General features: G+C 38.4%; 1 protein-coding gene across 11 annotated transcripts in view; it reads right to left on the reverse strand.

Annotated features, from left to right (window-relative positions):
- Positions 1–18,097, reverse strand: part of LOC127581968 (formin-binding protein 1) — a 165,156-nt gene that overhangs the window by 83,178 nt on the left and 63,881 nt on the right. For all 11 annotated transcript variants that reach the window (XM_052036776.1, XM_052036775.1, XM_052036777.1 and 8 more), the window contains exon 5: positions 1,626–1,688. In XM_052036776.1, the coding sequence (XP_051892736.1) occupies positions 1,626–1,688 (63 nt within the window). The remainder of the gene's footprint in view (positions 1–1,625; positions 1,689–18,097) is intronic.

Here is an 18,097-nt window from a genome sequence, read left to right on the forward strand (position 1 = left end):
TCTGTCTCTGATAGGTTAAAAACAGGACAAACTGAACAATTTTCCGATTATCAGGTTATAACTGTAGTGGAACTACCTGGATTGAGGCGTTGCTGGTTCTGGAGCACAAGTCTTCAGTTCCACAGCCGTGGATGTTGACTAGTCCATAACCTTTGCTGTTTCCAGAGCCCTCATCTGTTATCATGCAGAGTGAATCAAACTAGAGAATGGCTTCTGTGAAGTTGGTGAGCTCAGGAGGAAGCTTAAATTATTCATTAATCTGGCACTTCCAGCTGAAGATAGTTGTGAATGCTTCAGTCTTGCCTTAAGAAATTGTTAAAGATGGGGATTTCATGGAGATTTCTCCTCCTGTAGGCCATTTAAATTATCAACTACCATTCACAAATAGATGTGGTAGGACCACAGAACTTTGATATGATTTGTTGGTTGTGAGATTGCTTAGTTCTGCCTATTACATGCAGTGTTAAATGCATGAGGACCTTCTCAGTTTTACTAAACTGGCACCTTATCATTTTAGGTATGCTAGCTGCTGCTCCAACCATGCTTTACTGCCTTCCTCAATGAACCGTGTTGATCCCCTGGCTAGATGATAATGGTAGAGTGAAGGATACATGGAGGTAGATTTCTACTGCTGCTGATGGTCTATAATGCCTCATGGATGCCCCGTTTTGAGCTGCCAGATCTGTTCTGCTCCATTTAGTGCGTTTGATGCGCTAAACACAAGGGCAATGTCATCACTGTGAAGGTAGAACTTTGTTTCTCCAAGGTCACTTCCACCAATACATCTACAACAGGCAGATTGGTGAGGATTACCCAGACCAGCAGCTATGTCCCTATGACTTTTAGAACCTGGGCAGTGGTGGTGAACATTGAATTCACTCACCCTGAGTGCATTCTGTGCCCTTGCTACTTTCAGTGCTTCATCCAAACTTTGTTCAACGTGAAGGAGCAATGATTCATCAGTTGAGGGAGGACATTGTGTGATAACAAAGAAGTTTCCTTCTCCATGTTTGCCGTGATTCCGTATTGGGGCTAGAGTTGATGCTGAGGACTTCAATAACTACTTCCTCCAGCCTTTACACCACTGTGCCACCACCCCCTAGATGCTACGTACTGCCAATGGGACAGGATATAACCAGGCATTACTTTGGAAAAATCTTACCAATTCACAGATCTGCTTTTAAGCAGGAAACAAAGGAGGCCAAAGAAAGTACAGTATTTCATTTAGGCTGCATGGATGTTAGCAAGATATTCTAGTGACTGAATGGCTGTTTCCTGTGGGGTTAGAGCTCAGTACCAGGATCTTTGCACCTTTTGGTATTAACAATGATTTAGACTATAATACAGATATGATTAATACATCTACAGCAGAAACAAAAGTTGGCATTCCAATTGATTGTGAGGAAAATAGCTGTAACTATAAAAGATCAAAGAATGATTTGGTGGGCAAAAGTGACAAATAAAATTTAATGAGACCTGAGAGATGGTACGTTTACAGAGGTTAACATTTAAGGTCCCAGTATAACATAAATGAACAAATTTGTTAATAGTTACAATTTGGAGAGGGGCACTATTCAGTAATCAGAAATTGTGTAAATTAGATATGAAATGTGGACCAAACTTACTGCTTCAAGTTGTTTCCAGCAGCTTTCTATGTGCTGCTGTGCCCTTCGTCCTTCTTGGAAATGCTGGAAGAGAAACACACATATTACATTTCTGCAAACAATACTGTCTTGATTCCTAACAGTGGCACAAGATCTACGGGTGAATACTCTCTTTCAGCTTCTTCTATGATACTAAATCATAATTCTTTTAAGGAATCATTAAACGTGAAAAGCTATTTCAAAAAAAGTTTAATGATGCTGACAGTTCTATAGATCTCATAATTATTATTTTCACTTTAAACTAATCAATCACATTGTTCCTGTTCGATACACTTTGATGATAATTAAAGCCTGCTTTCTTAACCTTCTTTTGCCTAGCACATGAAACATGCCAGTAAACCACAAATAGTCATAAAACCAATCTCAAAATATGCTCTATTTTCGAAGAGTCAGTCAGTTCTTAATCATACTTGTATACTTATAAGTATACAGTTCCAAAAAGGGAAGGAAAATCAATATGAGAGTTAATTAGCACAATAAGGAATTTTGTTTGTTTTTTCAAAATGAGCAGCACATCTGGGAGTAGGTTGCCACGCAATGTGGTTCCATTCTACGTATTACTCTCACTCTTCATGCAAGAGTAACCTGGATGCAGTGTTTTGAAAGATTGCCTAGTCAGAAGAGGTTTAGCTTCCAAGTCTGGTTCATAATCGTTTTCAGATACATCTTTAAGGCCTATCTCTAAATCATCAGCAAAGCTGGTTGGCACTTAATTTGTCTGATGTGGTGATAAGAGGATAAACCCCACTTTTTTTTAATATGTTATGACTGCATTCCTGTGCTACAAATGTGGGCTTCTTAGTACCAATGACCCCTCTCAGAGTGCACAATTTTTACACATACATGCATAGATGTTTTAAAAAATTAAGTTTTAATTTTCAAAGAAATTTGTGTAAGATTCAAGGTTTGAAAATGATACTTTCCTAAAGAAGGAAACTTAATAATTATCTACTGCTCGCTTCATGCAAATCTTCATTGTAAATTTTGGAGAACCAGCCCAGGATAATGGTCTCTTCCACACTTCCCCTCTCCCACTGCAGGCACAGAGTTGTGGGGTTGCTGGAATGCAAGACTCACCCCCAAATTTACTCTCCTCATCCCAAGGGAACAGAAATAAATGAAAACAAAAAAAAATCACTGCTGAAATTAGCTCAGAACAGACTGGAATCAAAGCTGGAACTTTTTCAGGGTGCACAGCTCAGTTACTTCTATGGACAAATTCACAAGCATGAAGGGAATCTATGTTAGTTTACTTTATTTCAAAAAAGGTCAGAATAGCTACATGCATGAAAGTATCCCATATTTTATTAAAGAGTACATCTTGGAATTAAAAAAAGGTACAACAAAGCAAGGAATTTTCAATAAGGTCTCCAATCATTTAACTGCTTTAGTTTACTGAAAGAAATGCGGAGCTGCATCTCAATCACCCAACTACTTATCATGAGATGGAAAATTCTTCATCATCAGTTCCTCCGTTTGTATAGTGCGTGACAAGCTGCAGTTGCAGTGGTGGGCTCTGCAGGAAATCATTAATGGTTGCTTTGTGCTGACAAAAAGCAAAGTAAACCGAGGACAACAAACTACTAAAAGATTTTGCTTCCCCAAGAAGCCTCACAATGACCTTGACCTGAAGTATTTATTTTAAAATTAGAGCTCTATTGACATTTTACACCCATTGTTTAACTCTGGATGTTAAGACAATCGACACTGGGGTTGACAGATCCTTTTGCCATTAAAGCTACTTTTATAACCTGATATAGAACCATTAAATTTATAGCTGTGTGTGGCAATCTGTGAAAAAGGCTTCAATGGATGTCATAAGTGTAAGCAAAAAGGCATCAAGAAACCTTCTGAGAAAATTCAACTTTCACTTCCTGGCTTCCTTCAGTGCAGTTGTAATTATAGACTATTGTTTATTGACTACAGCTCCGCCTTCAATATTATAATTCCAAGCAAACTCATCACCAAACTCCGAGACCTGGGACTCAACACCTCACTCTGGCAACTGGATCCTTGACTTTCTGACAAACAGACTGGAATCAGTGAGGATAGGCAGCAACACGTCCAGCACAATTATTCTCAACACTGGTGCCCCACAAGGCTGCGTCCTCAGCCCTCTACTCTACTTCCTATACACTCATGACTGCGTGGCCAGATTCTGCTCTGACTCCATCTACAAGTTTGCAGATGATACCACCGTAGTGGGCCATATCTCAAATAACGATGAGTCGGTGTACAGGAAGGAGATAGAGAGCTTAGTGACATGGTGTCATGACAACAACCTTTCCCTCAATGTCAGCAAACTAAAAGTGCTGGTCATTCAGAAAGGGGAGAGGTGCACATAAACCTGTCTACCTCAACAGTGCTGAGGTTGAGAGAGTTGAGAGCTTCAAGTTCCTAGGAGTGTCCTGGTCCAACCACATAGATGCCATGGCCAAGGAAGCTCACCAGCACCTCTTCTTCCTCAGGAGGCTAAAGAAATTTGGCATGTCTCCCTTGACACTCATGGCAACTGCTCTGCCTGAGACCGCATGAAACTGCAGAGAGTTGTGGACACAGCTCAGCACATCATGAAAACCAGCCTCCCCTCCATGGACTCGGTCTATACTTTTTGCTGCCTCGGTAAAGCAGCCAGCATAATCAAAGACCCAACCCACCCCGGACATTCTCTCTTCTCCCTCTCCCATCAGGCAGAAGACATACCACCAAGCTCAAGGACAGCTTCTATTCCACTGTAATAAGACTATTAAACAGTTCCCTAGTATGCTAAGATGGACTCTTGACCTCAAAATCTACCTTGTTATGACCTTGCATCTTATTGTCAACCTGCACTGCACTTTCTCCATAGCAATGACACTTTACTCTGCATTCTGTATTGTTTTACCCTTCAATGCGCTGGGTAATGAATTGATCTGTCTGAATGATATGCAAGACAAGTTTACACTGTACCTCGATACAAGTGACAATAATAAACCAATAAACAATATCTCCAGAGACACATTACCAAAGTAAATTTGCTGGGATTTTCAATAGCTAGAAAATGGAAAGGGCTGAATAAAATGCTGGGAATACTCGACAGGTCAGGTAGCATCTGTGGAGAGAGAAATAGACACTAAACATGATGATGCTGGAGGAACTCAGCAGGCCAGGAAGCATCTGTGGAGAAAAGCCCATACCTTTTTCAATATCCCATGTGTTCAGTTACTTGATATCAGGTGGAGTGAATCAAATTGGCTGAAGACCAACTTTTGTTCTGGTGGGGGTGTCATTTAGACAATTAACCAATCTGACCTATTTAGCTGAAGAGAGTTGCAAATCTAATACCTGTCTTGAACATTTTCTCCTTGTTGCTGGATTTGGGAAAATAAACCAAAGTTTCCACAATAGATTATGAGCTTTCAACTGTATTGTTTTCCTTATGTAAGAGCAAGAGCTCCACTGCCCATCAAACTACACTCAGGACTGAATTAGAATACTCACCTGGGCAAGATATTACAACCTGTGAATCTTTGACCCAAAAAGGGTAAGAGAACTGGATTTGAATTTTTAAAAAATCCTTTTTAAAACTGTTAAAGTTTTATTGAGTTTCAGTGTTGGCAAATAAAAAGTTGCAAAAATGATTTACTTTAAGTGGATACCCATTATTCATCATAACAAGATGATATGCTCATGAAATCATTCACCATTCATGAAATCATTCACCAAGCTTGCATTATGCCTCTTTGTGATTATTAAAGGGTATACAGCAAGAGTCAAACCTGGACTTTCCAGTTTAAATGACTCACTTACACGTTGTCCTTATTGGCAAGCTAAACTACTGACTGGAACAGCTATGTTTCATATATTTTTATCATAGCTGTGACCAACCTTCTAGTTTTTCATTCACATAGCTTAACTTCTGCTGGCTTTTCTCGTTTGTGAGGAAAACTGGGACCATTTCCAGATTAAAAGTGCTTTATAGATAAAAACTGCTGATGGCCTTGTTGTAAACTCCCTTTCTAAGTAGATCAATTTACTCTGCATAAAGATACTTTAGAATTAAAATAGTACTCATGTAAGAGAAAGAGGATGGAAGTTATGAGCATGAGTTATTCTGGATGACAGAACATTGAATAAATTGATGTTTATGGTGGTTTAGAAGTCAGTAGGGAAGACACTGGAATAATGAAGCCCAACTGAAGCTGTCATCTTATTCCAAAATCACTTTCACAAATAAACAATTATGCAATTTAGCCATTGAGAATTATCTCCTTTTTAGAATTAAGTTTAATTTGAAATCTGTTTTTCAACTACTTAATTGGCTCCACAACACTCTTGGAATATCATAAATGTGAAAGGCATTATATATTGAGATGCCATCTCAAGAGTGAAGTGGATGAAGTAAATAATGACTTTTTTTTATTTACTTCATCCACTTCACTCTGAAAATAGCATCTCAAATGGCTGAAAATTTTCCACATGGCACTTAACATCAAACATTCCAAACACAAATTCAGTTGGTGTCAAAAGCTTAGCACTATTTATAGTGCACTGAACTGTTGCTATCAAAATAATGTTGTCTAAGCATTAAGGACATTTGAATGCAATGCCATGCATGCATACACAGCTCCTGTAAGTACTTAGCATAACAAAATGCTGTGATTGCAGTGCAAAAGATACTGCCACCCTGTGAGAAATGAAGCTGTTGTGGATGGAAGTTTACCTCTCAATTACTTTTATTACAAATGCACCGCACTAAACAAAGTATATATTCTATATATTTTTAATTCTATGTCATATTTTGTTTTTAGGAATTTACACAGAAAATTAGCCTTTAAGTAAAACAATTAATGGCTAGAAAAAAAATGGTTTAATAGTTTGATAGTTAATGCAAACTGAAGCTCAAAGACAGTCTTGGTGTCATTTAAAAAAGTCATTCATATCACATGACTATCTGCAATGCAGACTGTACTACAATGCCATTTTAGCTCATATTAACAATCTTGTCTCGAATACATGACCTGATCTCTGAAATCAGGAATCTAACATCCTTCACTAATGGTGGAAAACTTGTAGTGCAGAAATCTTTTTAAATTTTAAATATTTCCACAGAAAGATAGATACTTAAATTCTATTTAGCTAAACTGCCAATTAAATGCTAATATTTTGGCTGATATTTTGCATGGAACCACACTCAAAATGCTACGACTAGCAATGAATCACAACATGTATATCCCTTAAATCAGAAACAATTTATACCTGTTCACTTTAATAACAAGTAACTGCTGTGTATGCCTACCATGCTAAACACAGAAAGAACAGGCTTTGTCAAATGGACATAATATTTAAGAATGTATTTTATCTCAATGAGATGCTTTAAACAACAACAAAGGAATGCCGACACAGTTGATCATACTATTCACAATTTCAGAATCTGCCAATGTTCTTCAATTAGTGAAGCAAATTTGATGTCTAACAACTATTATGCAATGAAGTCAGCCAGTTGAGTTTTGTACAGCACAGTTCTAAATTGTCCCACAAACATGAATGAGCTAAATAATCAAATAAATCGCCCTCTGTAATTTTAATGAGGTACACATTTTAGATTTAAAATACAGCACCCCAACATTTTATGGTCACTGGATGGATTCCATCACTAATTTTTAATATGCTTAAATATTTATAACAGTACGTGGTACACAGAATGGTTTATGGAAAATATATCATGAGATACTTATAAATTATACCAAAATAAATCTATAGAGACTAACAAAAATTACCCCATGGATTTCTGGAACTATTATTTAGCTGCAGGTACAATACAATTTTAAAAAAATTAACAATGCAGAAATGTCCTAAGATGCTGCACAGGAATGTTAATGAAAGAAAAAGAGATGCTGAATCACATAATAAGACAAGGGCAGGAGACAAAAAGCTTCAAATTATAAAATTTTCAGCAACATTGTTAAAAAAAAAGCAAAGAGCTTTAGAGGAAAAGCGCTTTGGGAAGGGAATTCCAGAGCTGAGAGATTGGCATCTGAAGACCCAGATGTCACTGATGGAATGACTAAATTAGGGATGCTCATAAGAATTACAGGAGTGCAAATATCCTGAAGAATCACATGGCAGGAGGAGATTACAGAAATGGTGAGGGGCAACGTTACTGAGAGATTTGAGAAGAAGGAAGAAAACTTAGATCATCTCAAATTTAAGGAGAGTAGAATGAAAGAGGCCATCAGAAGTCTATTGCAACGGTTGTGTCTGGAGGTTATAGAGACATGGATGAAGGTTTCAGCAACAGGCAAGCCAGAGCAAGTTGTTGGGTGACACTAAGGAGGTGAGAATAGATGGTCTGAAATAATGACACAGATATCAAGTCTGAAACCCAAATGTGAATCACTGCACTACGAGGTAATGCAAATTACACAAACTGCAGCCTGATTACACCATTTTATAGGAAATCGTGATCATGACTGGCATTGTTCTTCAGCTTTGTCACAATTTAGAGTATATAAATGACAGTCTACAACAATGATTCGACACACAAACATCTTAAAAAGTAAAATTCTCAGAACAAAAGATATAGGAATTGGTGGGGTACAGGGCAGGAAGAAGTAGCCATTCTTGTCTGTACAAGCACTGAATAGAACAAGCAATGAAAAATTACATATTTGTTAGACTACCACCCTGGACAGCTTCCAATATTGCACTTGTGTTAGACATGAGGGTAGAAAGTTGATAGGTTAATTGGCCACTGTAAATTGCCAGGTCTATAGGTGAGTGGTAGAATCTGGGAAGAGTTGATGTCAACAGTGGGAGAATAAAATGGGATTAATGTAGGATTAGTGTAAATGGGTACTTGATGGTCGGCACAAAACTCAGTATGGCCACAGCCTGTTTCCGTGCTCTATGACGCAATGAGAAATGGCAGTGAACAGGAAATTATGTTATAATATGGTGGTAAACTGAATCCTGGACATCTTTTTGCTCTCCAGTATAAGTTACAAGTGACTCAGGCAGAGAGAGAAAAGGACCAGCATCACAATATTGTTCAGCTGAATGTAGCTGAGGGAAACAATTTTTTTTTAAGTGGGAGGAGACACCAAGGAGTATTAAAGTAACAGGAAAATAATAGAATGTTTGCTCCAAAATGGAGGCAATATATTGCTGGGAAAATCAATAGGTGTAGAAATATTACAATGAAAGGATTGTCCAAGGATGAACATTTTGGTTTCAAATTCTGGTTATAAATGTCTTGTTCGAGGCTTTTCCAGGGAAGAAGCAAAGTGAGCTGCAGAGGTAGGAATGGTATTGGTAATGAGGAGGTGGTGGTAAAATATACCAATTATTGACCCATGTCCAGCCACTTCCTTGTACTTCTTACCATCCATGTTTCCTACCTCTGGATGGTAAGAAATACAAGAAATACATGCTGGACATGGGTCAACAATTGGGATATTTCAAGATGTTAAGGTTGGGATGGTTGTGATTACAAGTATGGTGGAGAGATTTATGGAGAAAAATAAGGAAGAGTTCTCATGAGATAAGGCAAAGAAACTGGAGGTGAAGACTGATATCATTCAGGAAGAGGAGTCACTCATTGCAGGGGCAGGTGGTGGTAACGAAGAGGTCCTCTGGAAGAAACCCAGGGTGGTGACAGTAAACCCAAAATAAATCCTCAGTTTGAATGAAGAATTAAACTAGAAAATTATAAAATGCTTGAAGAAGGAAAAGGTCCAGAGTGCAAGGGAGAAGAAAATGGTGTAACTTGACACTGTCTTAGTACTAATTAGATGATTACTATATGCAAAACTTGAGCAAAAGATACTAATTCAAAATCAAAATTTCTTGGGAGAAAAAAATTCAATCTAAAGTTCACTAAGATGACATATTACAAATATGTAATTCTGAGTTAAGATTCAACACAGACGATTAGACCAAAAGGCCTGTTTTTGTGCTGTATAACTCAATGACTCTTCTTTACATAAAATTCTGAAGTACTTCAGTGCCAAGGATATAGTAAAATAGTATTTAAGAGCCAGTGAATAGGCACAGAAAAGCTGTAAATGCAATTTAAAAATATCAGCTACATGTAGAAGCACACAAAGATATAATCTATCAAAAACAGAGAGACTGAAGTTATGCGGGAGCTGCCAGATTTTTTTGTATTTCCACTAGCGATAGCTGGAAAATCACTTTTAATTCACTGATGAATAAAATTTTCCAGTCCTGCCTGAAAAACAATAAAAATACTCTGCACCAGGATCATTTATTAACTGGAACGTTTTTAAGTATTGCATATAACAGCAATAAAATGTAAATGCAACAAACTACTCCAACTGCTCATTTGTTATTGTTTTAAATGTGATGAGGTTTTCTGCATCCATCACCCTTCCTGGCTGCAAAGTCTAATCCCCTTTATCCTTGGGTATTTTATTTTACCCCTCAACTTCTCACTAATCTTTCTATCAGCTTAAATCTCTGTTCCCCAATTATGAACCCAACTGCCAAAGTAAACAAATCTTTCCTGTTCATTCTATTTTGTACTTACAATTATTTCTTTTACACACCTCAATTAAATCTCTCTACGACCTTCTATTTTTTCAAGAAATCAACTCTAGCTTAACTGCTCTTTCCTCATTAAATACACTTATACACAAACTCAGGAAAGGAATAGGCCTCATACCCTCAAATCTGCTTTGTCATTTAATAAGATCATGGTTGATCTGACTGTAATCTCAATTTCATATGTCTACCCACCAGCAGTAACCTTTCACCACCTTGTTCATCAGGTATCCATGTACATCTGCTTTAAAAATATCTTAGGACGCTGCTTCCTCCACCCTTTGAGGAATAGAGTTCTGAAGATCCATATCCTTGAGAGGGGAAAAAAAAATCACCTCATCTCTGTCAAGTGGTTAAGCACTTATTTTTAAACAGCAACTCCCAGCTCTGGATTCTCCCACAAGAGGAAGTATCCTCTCCAAATTTACTCTGTCAAGAAACTTCATGATCTTATATGTTTTGAACAAGTTCCCTCTCACTCTTTTGAATTCCAGTAAATACAGACTGAACCTGTCCATCTGTTCCTCACTGAACAACCCATCCAATCCAGGTATAAGACCAAGAATATACCTATTTGTAACATGTCATCTTATTCTGCTCTGAACTGCTTCCAATGCATTTGCATCCTTCTTTAAATGAGGAGAAAATAAGGAAACCAATACTGTGCAGAGTACTCCAGATATAGTCATACCAATGCCCCCTATGACTGAAGCAATAAACACTTTACTTTTTAATTCAATTCCTCTCATAATAAATAACAATGTTCTGTAAGCTCTCCTAATTAACTGTAGTATCTGCTTACTAATGCCCTTTGTGAATCATGCACCATCTCTGTGCATATCAGAGTTCTGCGATCCCTCACCATTTGGATATTGTTTCTGTTTTTTCTCTGCCAAAATAGAAAACTTCACATTTTTCAATGTTCTATTCATTTGCCTGATCTTTGTCCATTCAATTAGTCTTTCCATATCTCTCTGTAGTCTCCTTATGTCCTCTTTATAATTTGCTTCCGTACTTAACTTTGTGGCATGAACAAATTTAGAACTCTATCTTCAATGCTTTCATCCAAGTCATTTATATACACTATAAGGAATTGAGGCCCCAGCACCAACAACTCATAATACCTTGCCATTCAGAGGAAAAATACATGTGTGCCCATCTTGTGTTTCCTATTAGCCAGCTAATCTTATATCTGTGCCAAGATGATACTTCCTCCACCATGAGTTTTTTGCTACAATAACCTTTAATGTGGCAACATATACACCTTCTGGAAATCTTAATAGATGAACTGTTCCTGTTGATCATAGAACCATAGAACAATACAGCACAATACAGGCCCTTCGGCCCACCATGTTGTGCTGACCTTTAAACCACACCTAAGACTACCTAACCCCTTCCTCCCACATATCCCCCTATTTTAAATTCCTCCATATGCTTATCTAACAATCTCTTGAACTTGACCAACGTACCTGCCTCCACCACTACCCCAGGCAGCACATTCCATGCACCAACAACTCTCTGGGTGAAGAACCTCCCTCTGATGTCTCCCTTGAACTTCCCACCCATGCCCTCTTGTATTGAGCATTGGTGCCCTGGGAAAGAGGCGCTGGCTGTCTACTCTATCTATTCCTCTTAATATTTTATATACCTCTATCATATCTCCCCTCATCCTCCTCCTCTCCAAAGAGTAAAGCCCTAGCTCCCTTAGTCTCTCCTCATAATCCATACTCTCCAGTCCAGGCAGCATCCTGGTAAATCTCTTTTGCACCCTTTCCAACGCTTCCACATCCTTCCTATAATGAGGCGACCATAACTGGACATAATATTCCAAGTGTAGTTTAACCAGAGTTTTGTAGAGCTGCATCATTACCTCACGGCTCTTAAACTCGATCCCACGACTTATGAAAGCCAACATCCCATAAGCTTTCTTAACTAGCCTATCCACCTGTGAGGCAACTTTCAGGGATCTGTGGATATGAACCCCCAGATCCCTCTGCTCCTCCACACTACCCAGAATCCTGCCACTGACCTTGTACTCCGTCTTGGAGTTTGTCCTTCCAAAGTGTACCATCTCACACTTCTCCAGATTGAACTCCATCTGCCACTTTTCAGCCCAGCTCTGCATCCTATCAATATCCCTCTGCAAGCTTCGACAATCCTCCACACTATCCATAACACCACCGACCTTTGTGTCATCTGCAAACTTGCTGACCCACCCTTCTACCCCCTCATCCAAGTCATTAATAAATATCACGAAAAGTAGAAGTCCATTTACTTCAAAGAACTCCAATATATAGGGCTCAAACATGATTCCCTTTCACAAGACCCTGTTAACTTTGACTGAATACCTTGATTTCTTTTCCTGCGTGCCCTCTTAGAACATCTGCAATAATAGCTTCTAACATTTACCCAATGACAGATATTAAGCTCTCTGCCTACTTCCTTTTTTCAAAAGCAAAAATGGAATTATACTTGTTACTTTGCAATCTAATGGAAAACTTCCCTGAATCAAGGGAACTTTAAAATTAAGAGTATTTTAAAATTAAAACCACCCTATCAGCTAATGAAGGGATAGGGATCATGTTTGGGCAGAAGACATTTAGTTTAATTTGGCATCATGTTCAACACAGACATCGTGGACTGAAGGGCCTGCTCCTGTGCTGTACTGTACTATGTTCTATCTCACTTCCCACTTCTCTTAAGACCCATGGATGATATCCATCAGGGCCTGGAGTTTTGTTATTTCCTGGCAACATGCTGGTAAATCTTCTTTGAATGCTCTACAGTGCCATGCCATTCTAGATGTGTGTCCAGAACGGAACACAGTACACCATGGCCTAACAATTGTAATGTTTTTATATAACTGTTAGTATTAGATAGCTGCATTTGCAGCTATGAACTCAATTAAAACAAAAATTGAACTACAAAGCAATATTTAATAAACTATGGTGCAAAGGCTTAATTTATCATGAATTACAAAACACTCATAATTTTAACAATTTGAGTACTTAACTCAGAACACCCAGTGCACGATTTGGGCATCATTAGCCAAATCAGTTTGTACTGTTTACAACTAATGCTCTTGTACATCTACTACTTTGACTCTTCTGACTTTGTGGAAGTGTCATCTCAATAAAGAGACTGAATGGGAACGCAGCTACCTCCAAGTTCTTATACACATCACATGATTTCTTGACAGTATATTGCCATTCCTTGATAATTGCTGGTCTGACTTCAGGAACTCTGGTGACAGGGTGAGTTGTGGGGGAGGGGAAGTGAAGTAGGGTACATTACCTGCTCTGGTGACAAGTGATTTTGGCATGTATTGCTGTTTAACAATGCCTCCAGTCTTTCTCCAGTAACAACGGATAATTACCATATGTAACCACCAATGTAATAAGAAAGGACCAAAGAAGCACTTCATTCATCCAATGTGTAATGGATGTCTAAGTATACAAATATGGCAGAACACAGCAAATACATTCAAAACAACAATTTTTTTTTACAGAAACTAACAAGAAAGAAAATGACGATAGCAACATTTAAGAAGCAAACATCATGTAAATAGCACATTGATCAGAAACTTAACTGCACTAGGTACATAGATTATTTCATTATATGAGCAAATGTCTCACTTCCTGACTCCCCAAAGCCTTTCAGTCATTCACTAGACTCAAGTCAGCAGTGCAATAGAATGCTCTCTATTCACTTGTTCAAGTACAACTTTTAACAACATTCAAGCAGGTCAGCACCATACAGGACATGGTAACTTACTTGAATTGCACATAATCCCACCACTCTCCACATTCACTCACAGGAAAGGAAACACACTGCAGCTGCCATACGTACCATCTACAAGTGCACTGGAACAACTCACTTGGGTTTTTTCAACAGTAACTCCAAAACCTGCAAGCATTATCATCTATAAGAACAAGGGCAGCTGTCACAAGGAAACTTGATCAACTGCACCCTTCCTAAGTCTTTCAGCAGCTGGAAATATATTGGCATTTCTTCATCATCACCAAGCCAAAATCCTGGAAACCACATCCAATAGCTCTGTTGAAATACTATTACCAGACTGGTTATAACGCTTTACCGCTACTTTTGAGCACAAGCAGGTATGGGCAATAAATGCTGGCCTTGCCACCAACATTCACACCCCACAATAACAAATAAATGGGAGAGAGTTGAAAATATATTTAAAGTCTAATTTCAAACATGATAATGTCCATATTTCAGTCATACAAACATGCCCACTTATGACAATTCATCTCTTTTCTGAAACCAGAAAATGTGCATCTTCCTTTAAGATCACTGCAACAAGAGTACCTACACTACAGCATGCCTTGCACAAAATATGTTCATTTAAAACAGTTTGCAAGAAAGATTAGAATTTACTCTGCAGAACTGAGTTTTGACAGGATCACATGTGTACAATCAATTGTGGTTATGAAAAAAAGATCTCTGCAATGACCCTGTTAACATTTTGCTCTTGCTGGACATTTCCTACAGCTCTGTTCTGCAATTCATAGCTTTTAATGTTCCTTTACCTATGTTTTCTCACTCACTGCCATCATTAATCTATCAACCAGCTGACTTCATCGAAAGCTTATGTCCATGGCAACCCTGACCTCTGCCCTCAGAGATATTCTCTTCATCCTATCCATTCCTCCACATCCACTCTGCAACTTAAAACTAAGTTGTCTTCACTTTCCCAGTTTTGACAGGCTTTACCCTGAAACATTAACTCTGTTTCTCTTTCTGTAGATACTGCCCAGTCTGCCGAGTCTTTCTGGCATTTTCTGTTTTGATTTCAATTTTCCAGCATTTGCAGTTTTTTTTTATTTTCATTCACAGATCTTGTTGGCATTTGCAAAATATTTCCATTAGAACCACTGAAATTTATCCTTTGAAACTGCAATACGTTGCAGACCTTGGCACATGTGCTGTCAAATGATAGAGTCATACAGCACCAAAATGGGCTTTTCAGCCTATCTCGTCCATGCAGACCATGATGCCTATCTACACTAATCCCATTTGTCTGCATTAGGCACATTTCCCTCTGTGCCCTTCCTATCGAAGTACCTGTCCAAATGCCCTTTAAATATTCTAATGTATCTGTCGTCACCAACTCTTCTGGCAGCTCGTTCCAGATATTCATTAGCCTCTGTATGAAAAATGTACCCCTCAGATCTCCTTTAAATTCCTCCTCTTTTGCCTTAAAACAATGCCTTCTAATGAGCTATCCAATCTATGCCATTCATAATTTGATAAACTTCTAGATGATTACCCATCAGCCATGTTCCAGCGAGAATAAACCCAGCCTATCCAATCTCTCCCTATAACTACAACCCTCCATTCCAGGCAACATCCTGGCAAGTCTCTTCTGCACTCTGTCTGTTGCTACTGCATCCGTCCTGTTATGTGGTGACCAGAACCATACACATATTCTAAGTGTGGTCTAGCGAACATTTTATAGAACTACAACAGAATGACTCAACTCTTATACTCAATTCATCGGCCTATAAAGGTAAGCACACCAAACACTTTTTTCACTAACCTATCCACCCATGTCACCACTTTCAGGGAGCTATAGACTTGGACCATAAAGTCTCTCTGTACATCAACACTCCAAAGATCCTTGCCATTTACTCTTTATGCCCTACCAGAATTTGATTCCTAAAGTTCATTACCTCACACTTGTCCCACATGTGTCAAGAGAATCAAAAGGCTGACACTGTCCATTCACTCTGTCAATAAAGTCCAAACATACACCTAGTATAGGATCCAAGACCCCATTGATTTCAATAAAGTTTGTAGGGCTAAGGATCAGCAAGCAAAGGAAAAGGCTAGATACTTATTTTTAAAATTATTTATTTTCATTTATACTTCCTAGATAATTATGTATTTAAATGTGCTTTCAGTTAACCTTAATGTTTTTTGATTATTTGCTTCAATTTTCATTGTCCTTAAATGTCTCTGAACATCAGTGACTAAAAAAAATCAAAATGCAAATTACAGCTTTAACAGCTGCAAAGCTTTGCCCCTGCTTTGCCAGTTGTCAGGTAAATTTCATGGGGCAGGTTCAACTCTCTCCACCACCCAAGGTCCTGTCAGCAGTGCTAACATGCTACTGAACTCCGGGAGACAGAGGACCAGTTAGAATGGCCCTACATATTCAGATAAGCCATGTGCAGGCAGAGGGATTTATGAATGGCAATTCCAGGCTGGAGGATCAGGCCATTAAGACGTGCCCTGAAATAATTTCAATGTTGTGATTTCTAGTTAGGTCCTTCTTCAGTTATGAAAAGGCTATTGTATACTTCCCCCATTTAGCTGGAAGTGTAACATTAAGCATGGACCTTTAATAGTTAAAGGAAATATTCTTACACTGTTAGTGAACCATATCAATAAATAATAATTTTCCCCCCAAAAATAATATAGGATATACAGTCTACTTAACCAAGCTATCCCAAAATAACAGCAGATGTTCGTGAAAAATCGTATGAACCATCCACATTTGTAAAATACATTATCATCGTATTACCCATCTGAACTGGTTGGTTCCATTTTCTATGATGCCCAACTGAAAATAACTTAAGAACACCCACTTGAACAGAGACAAATCAAACTAGATGGACACTTATTGGAGTTTCAATATGGAAGGAGTTCAGGGGTAGATCTGCCAGCAACAGCTCTTCCTTTTTATCAGCAGAGGTGTCCAATAACAAGGGCAGAAGCTGGGATCACGGAATGTTGTACAGACAGGTAGGGGGTGAAAATTATCTGAGTATACTTCAGAACTAGGTTGTCACATATGCTGGCTACTGACCTTCGGTGTTCCTATGTTGTATAGCACAGGTAGCCAAGAGAGAAGAGTGGGTTGCAAGGTTCAAGACAAGAGCTGCATGGTTTCATTGATTGGGACATCAATCAGCTCCATGTGAAGTGACCATGCTGGGGTGCAGTATTCTACCTCTAAAAAGCAGAGAGCAATAGCGGATGACCAAAGGACGTGACCATTTGCTCCCGACATGGTTCCAGCCACATGGTCCCCCAAAATGATCATTTGGTTATTGCCTAGTGTGTAACTAAAAGCAAAAGTTAAATCTCCAGTCTGCAGTGCTTTAGCATTTCTCAGCCAAAGGAGCAGTCAGAGTGCAAAAACTGGCCTCGGCATCTAGCTGGAGGAGAGGTTGGAATTAGCTTGGGCCCTCATTCCTGATACCTGTCCAATATTCCTTAATGGAAAATGTGCAAATGATAATATTTCTGGGTGAAGACAGGATCTGATGCAAGTTATGTTCTAACAAAGCAAAATAGCATTAATTTTCCTGGACTCTCACATGACTGATGAGTAATTAGGAAAGTTATCAAAGGATATGCAAGAGCCACAGGACAGTAGTCCTGCATAAGCAAAAACTTTCTTTTAATAAAAGAAAAGTGATTACTCAATAGATTGTTCTTGTTAGCACCATAGTGCAGTTATATAAGAATCTGATCACTTTCTTGATTTACTTAAACTTATGTCTTATTCTTTTCAAACCTGCTGATCTCCTAATACATATGTTCTAAGCAAAAGCAATGCTTACAAAAAACAAAGACACGATCCATTTATAAACTTATGTAATTGCATCACACAAGGTTCTAAAGGCAGCCATTCATTAAAAAAAAAGCAGAATATTTCAGGTTTTTTTGTGGCATTGAGTGTCATTACAAAAAGCTTATGAAAAGCTGGTCTCTCTCAGTTCCCAAATCTGTTTTATGCCAAGGCATCTTTTCAATGGCTGCTATCACTACCAACACAACAAATTCAAGTCCTCTACTAAATTGAAAAAAAAAACTACTCAAAACTAAATGTTGGAAATACGAAATAAGAACAGAAAATG

Source organism: Pristis pectinata, chromosome 23 (genome assembly GCF_009764475.1).
Source record: "Pristis pectinata isolate sPriPec2 chromosome 23, sPriPec2.1.pri, whole genome shotgun sequence".
In the NCBI taxonomy this organism is placed as follows: domain Eukaryota; kingdom Metazoa; phylum Chordata; class Chondrichthyes; order Rhinopristiformes; family Pristidae; genus Pristis; species Pristis pectinata.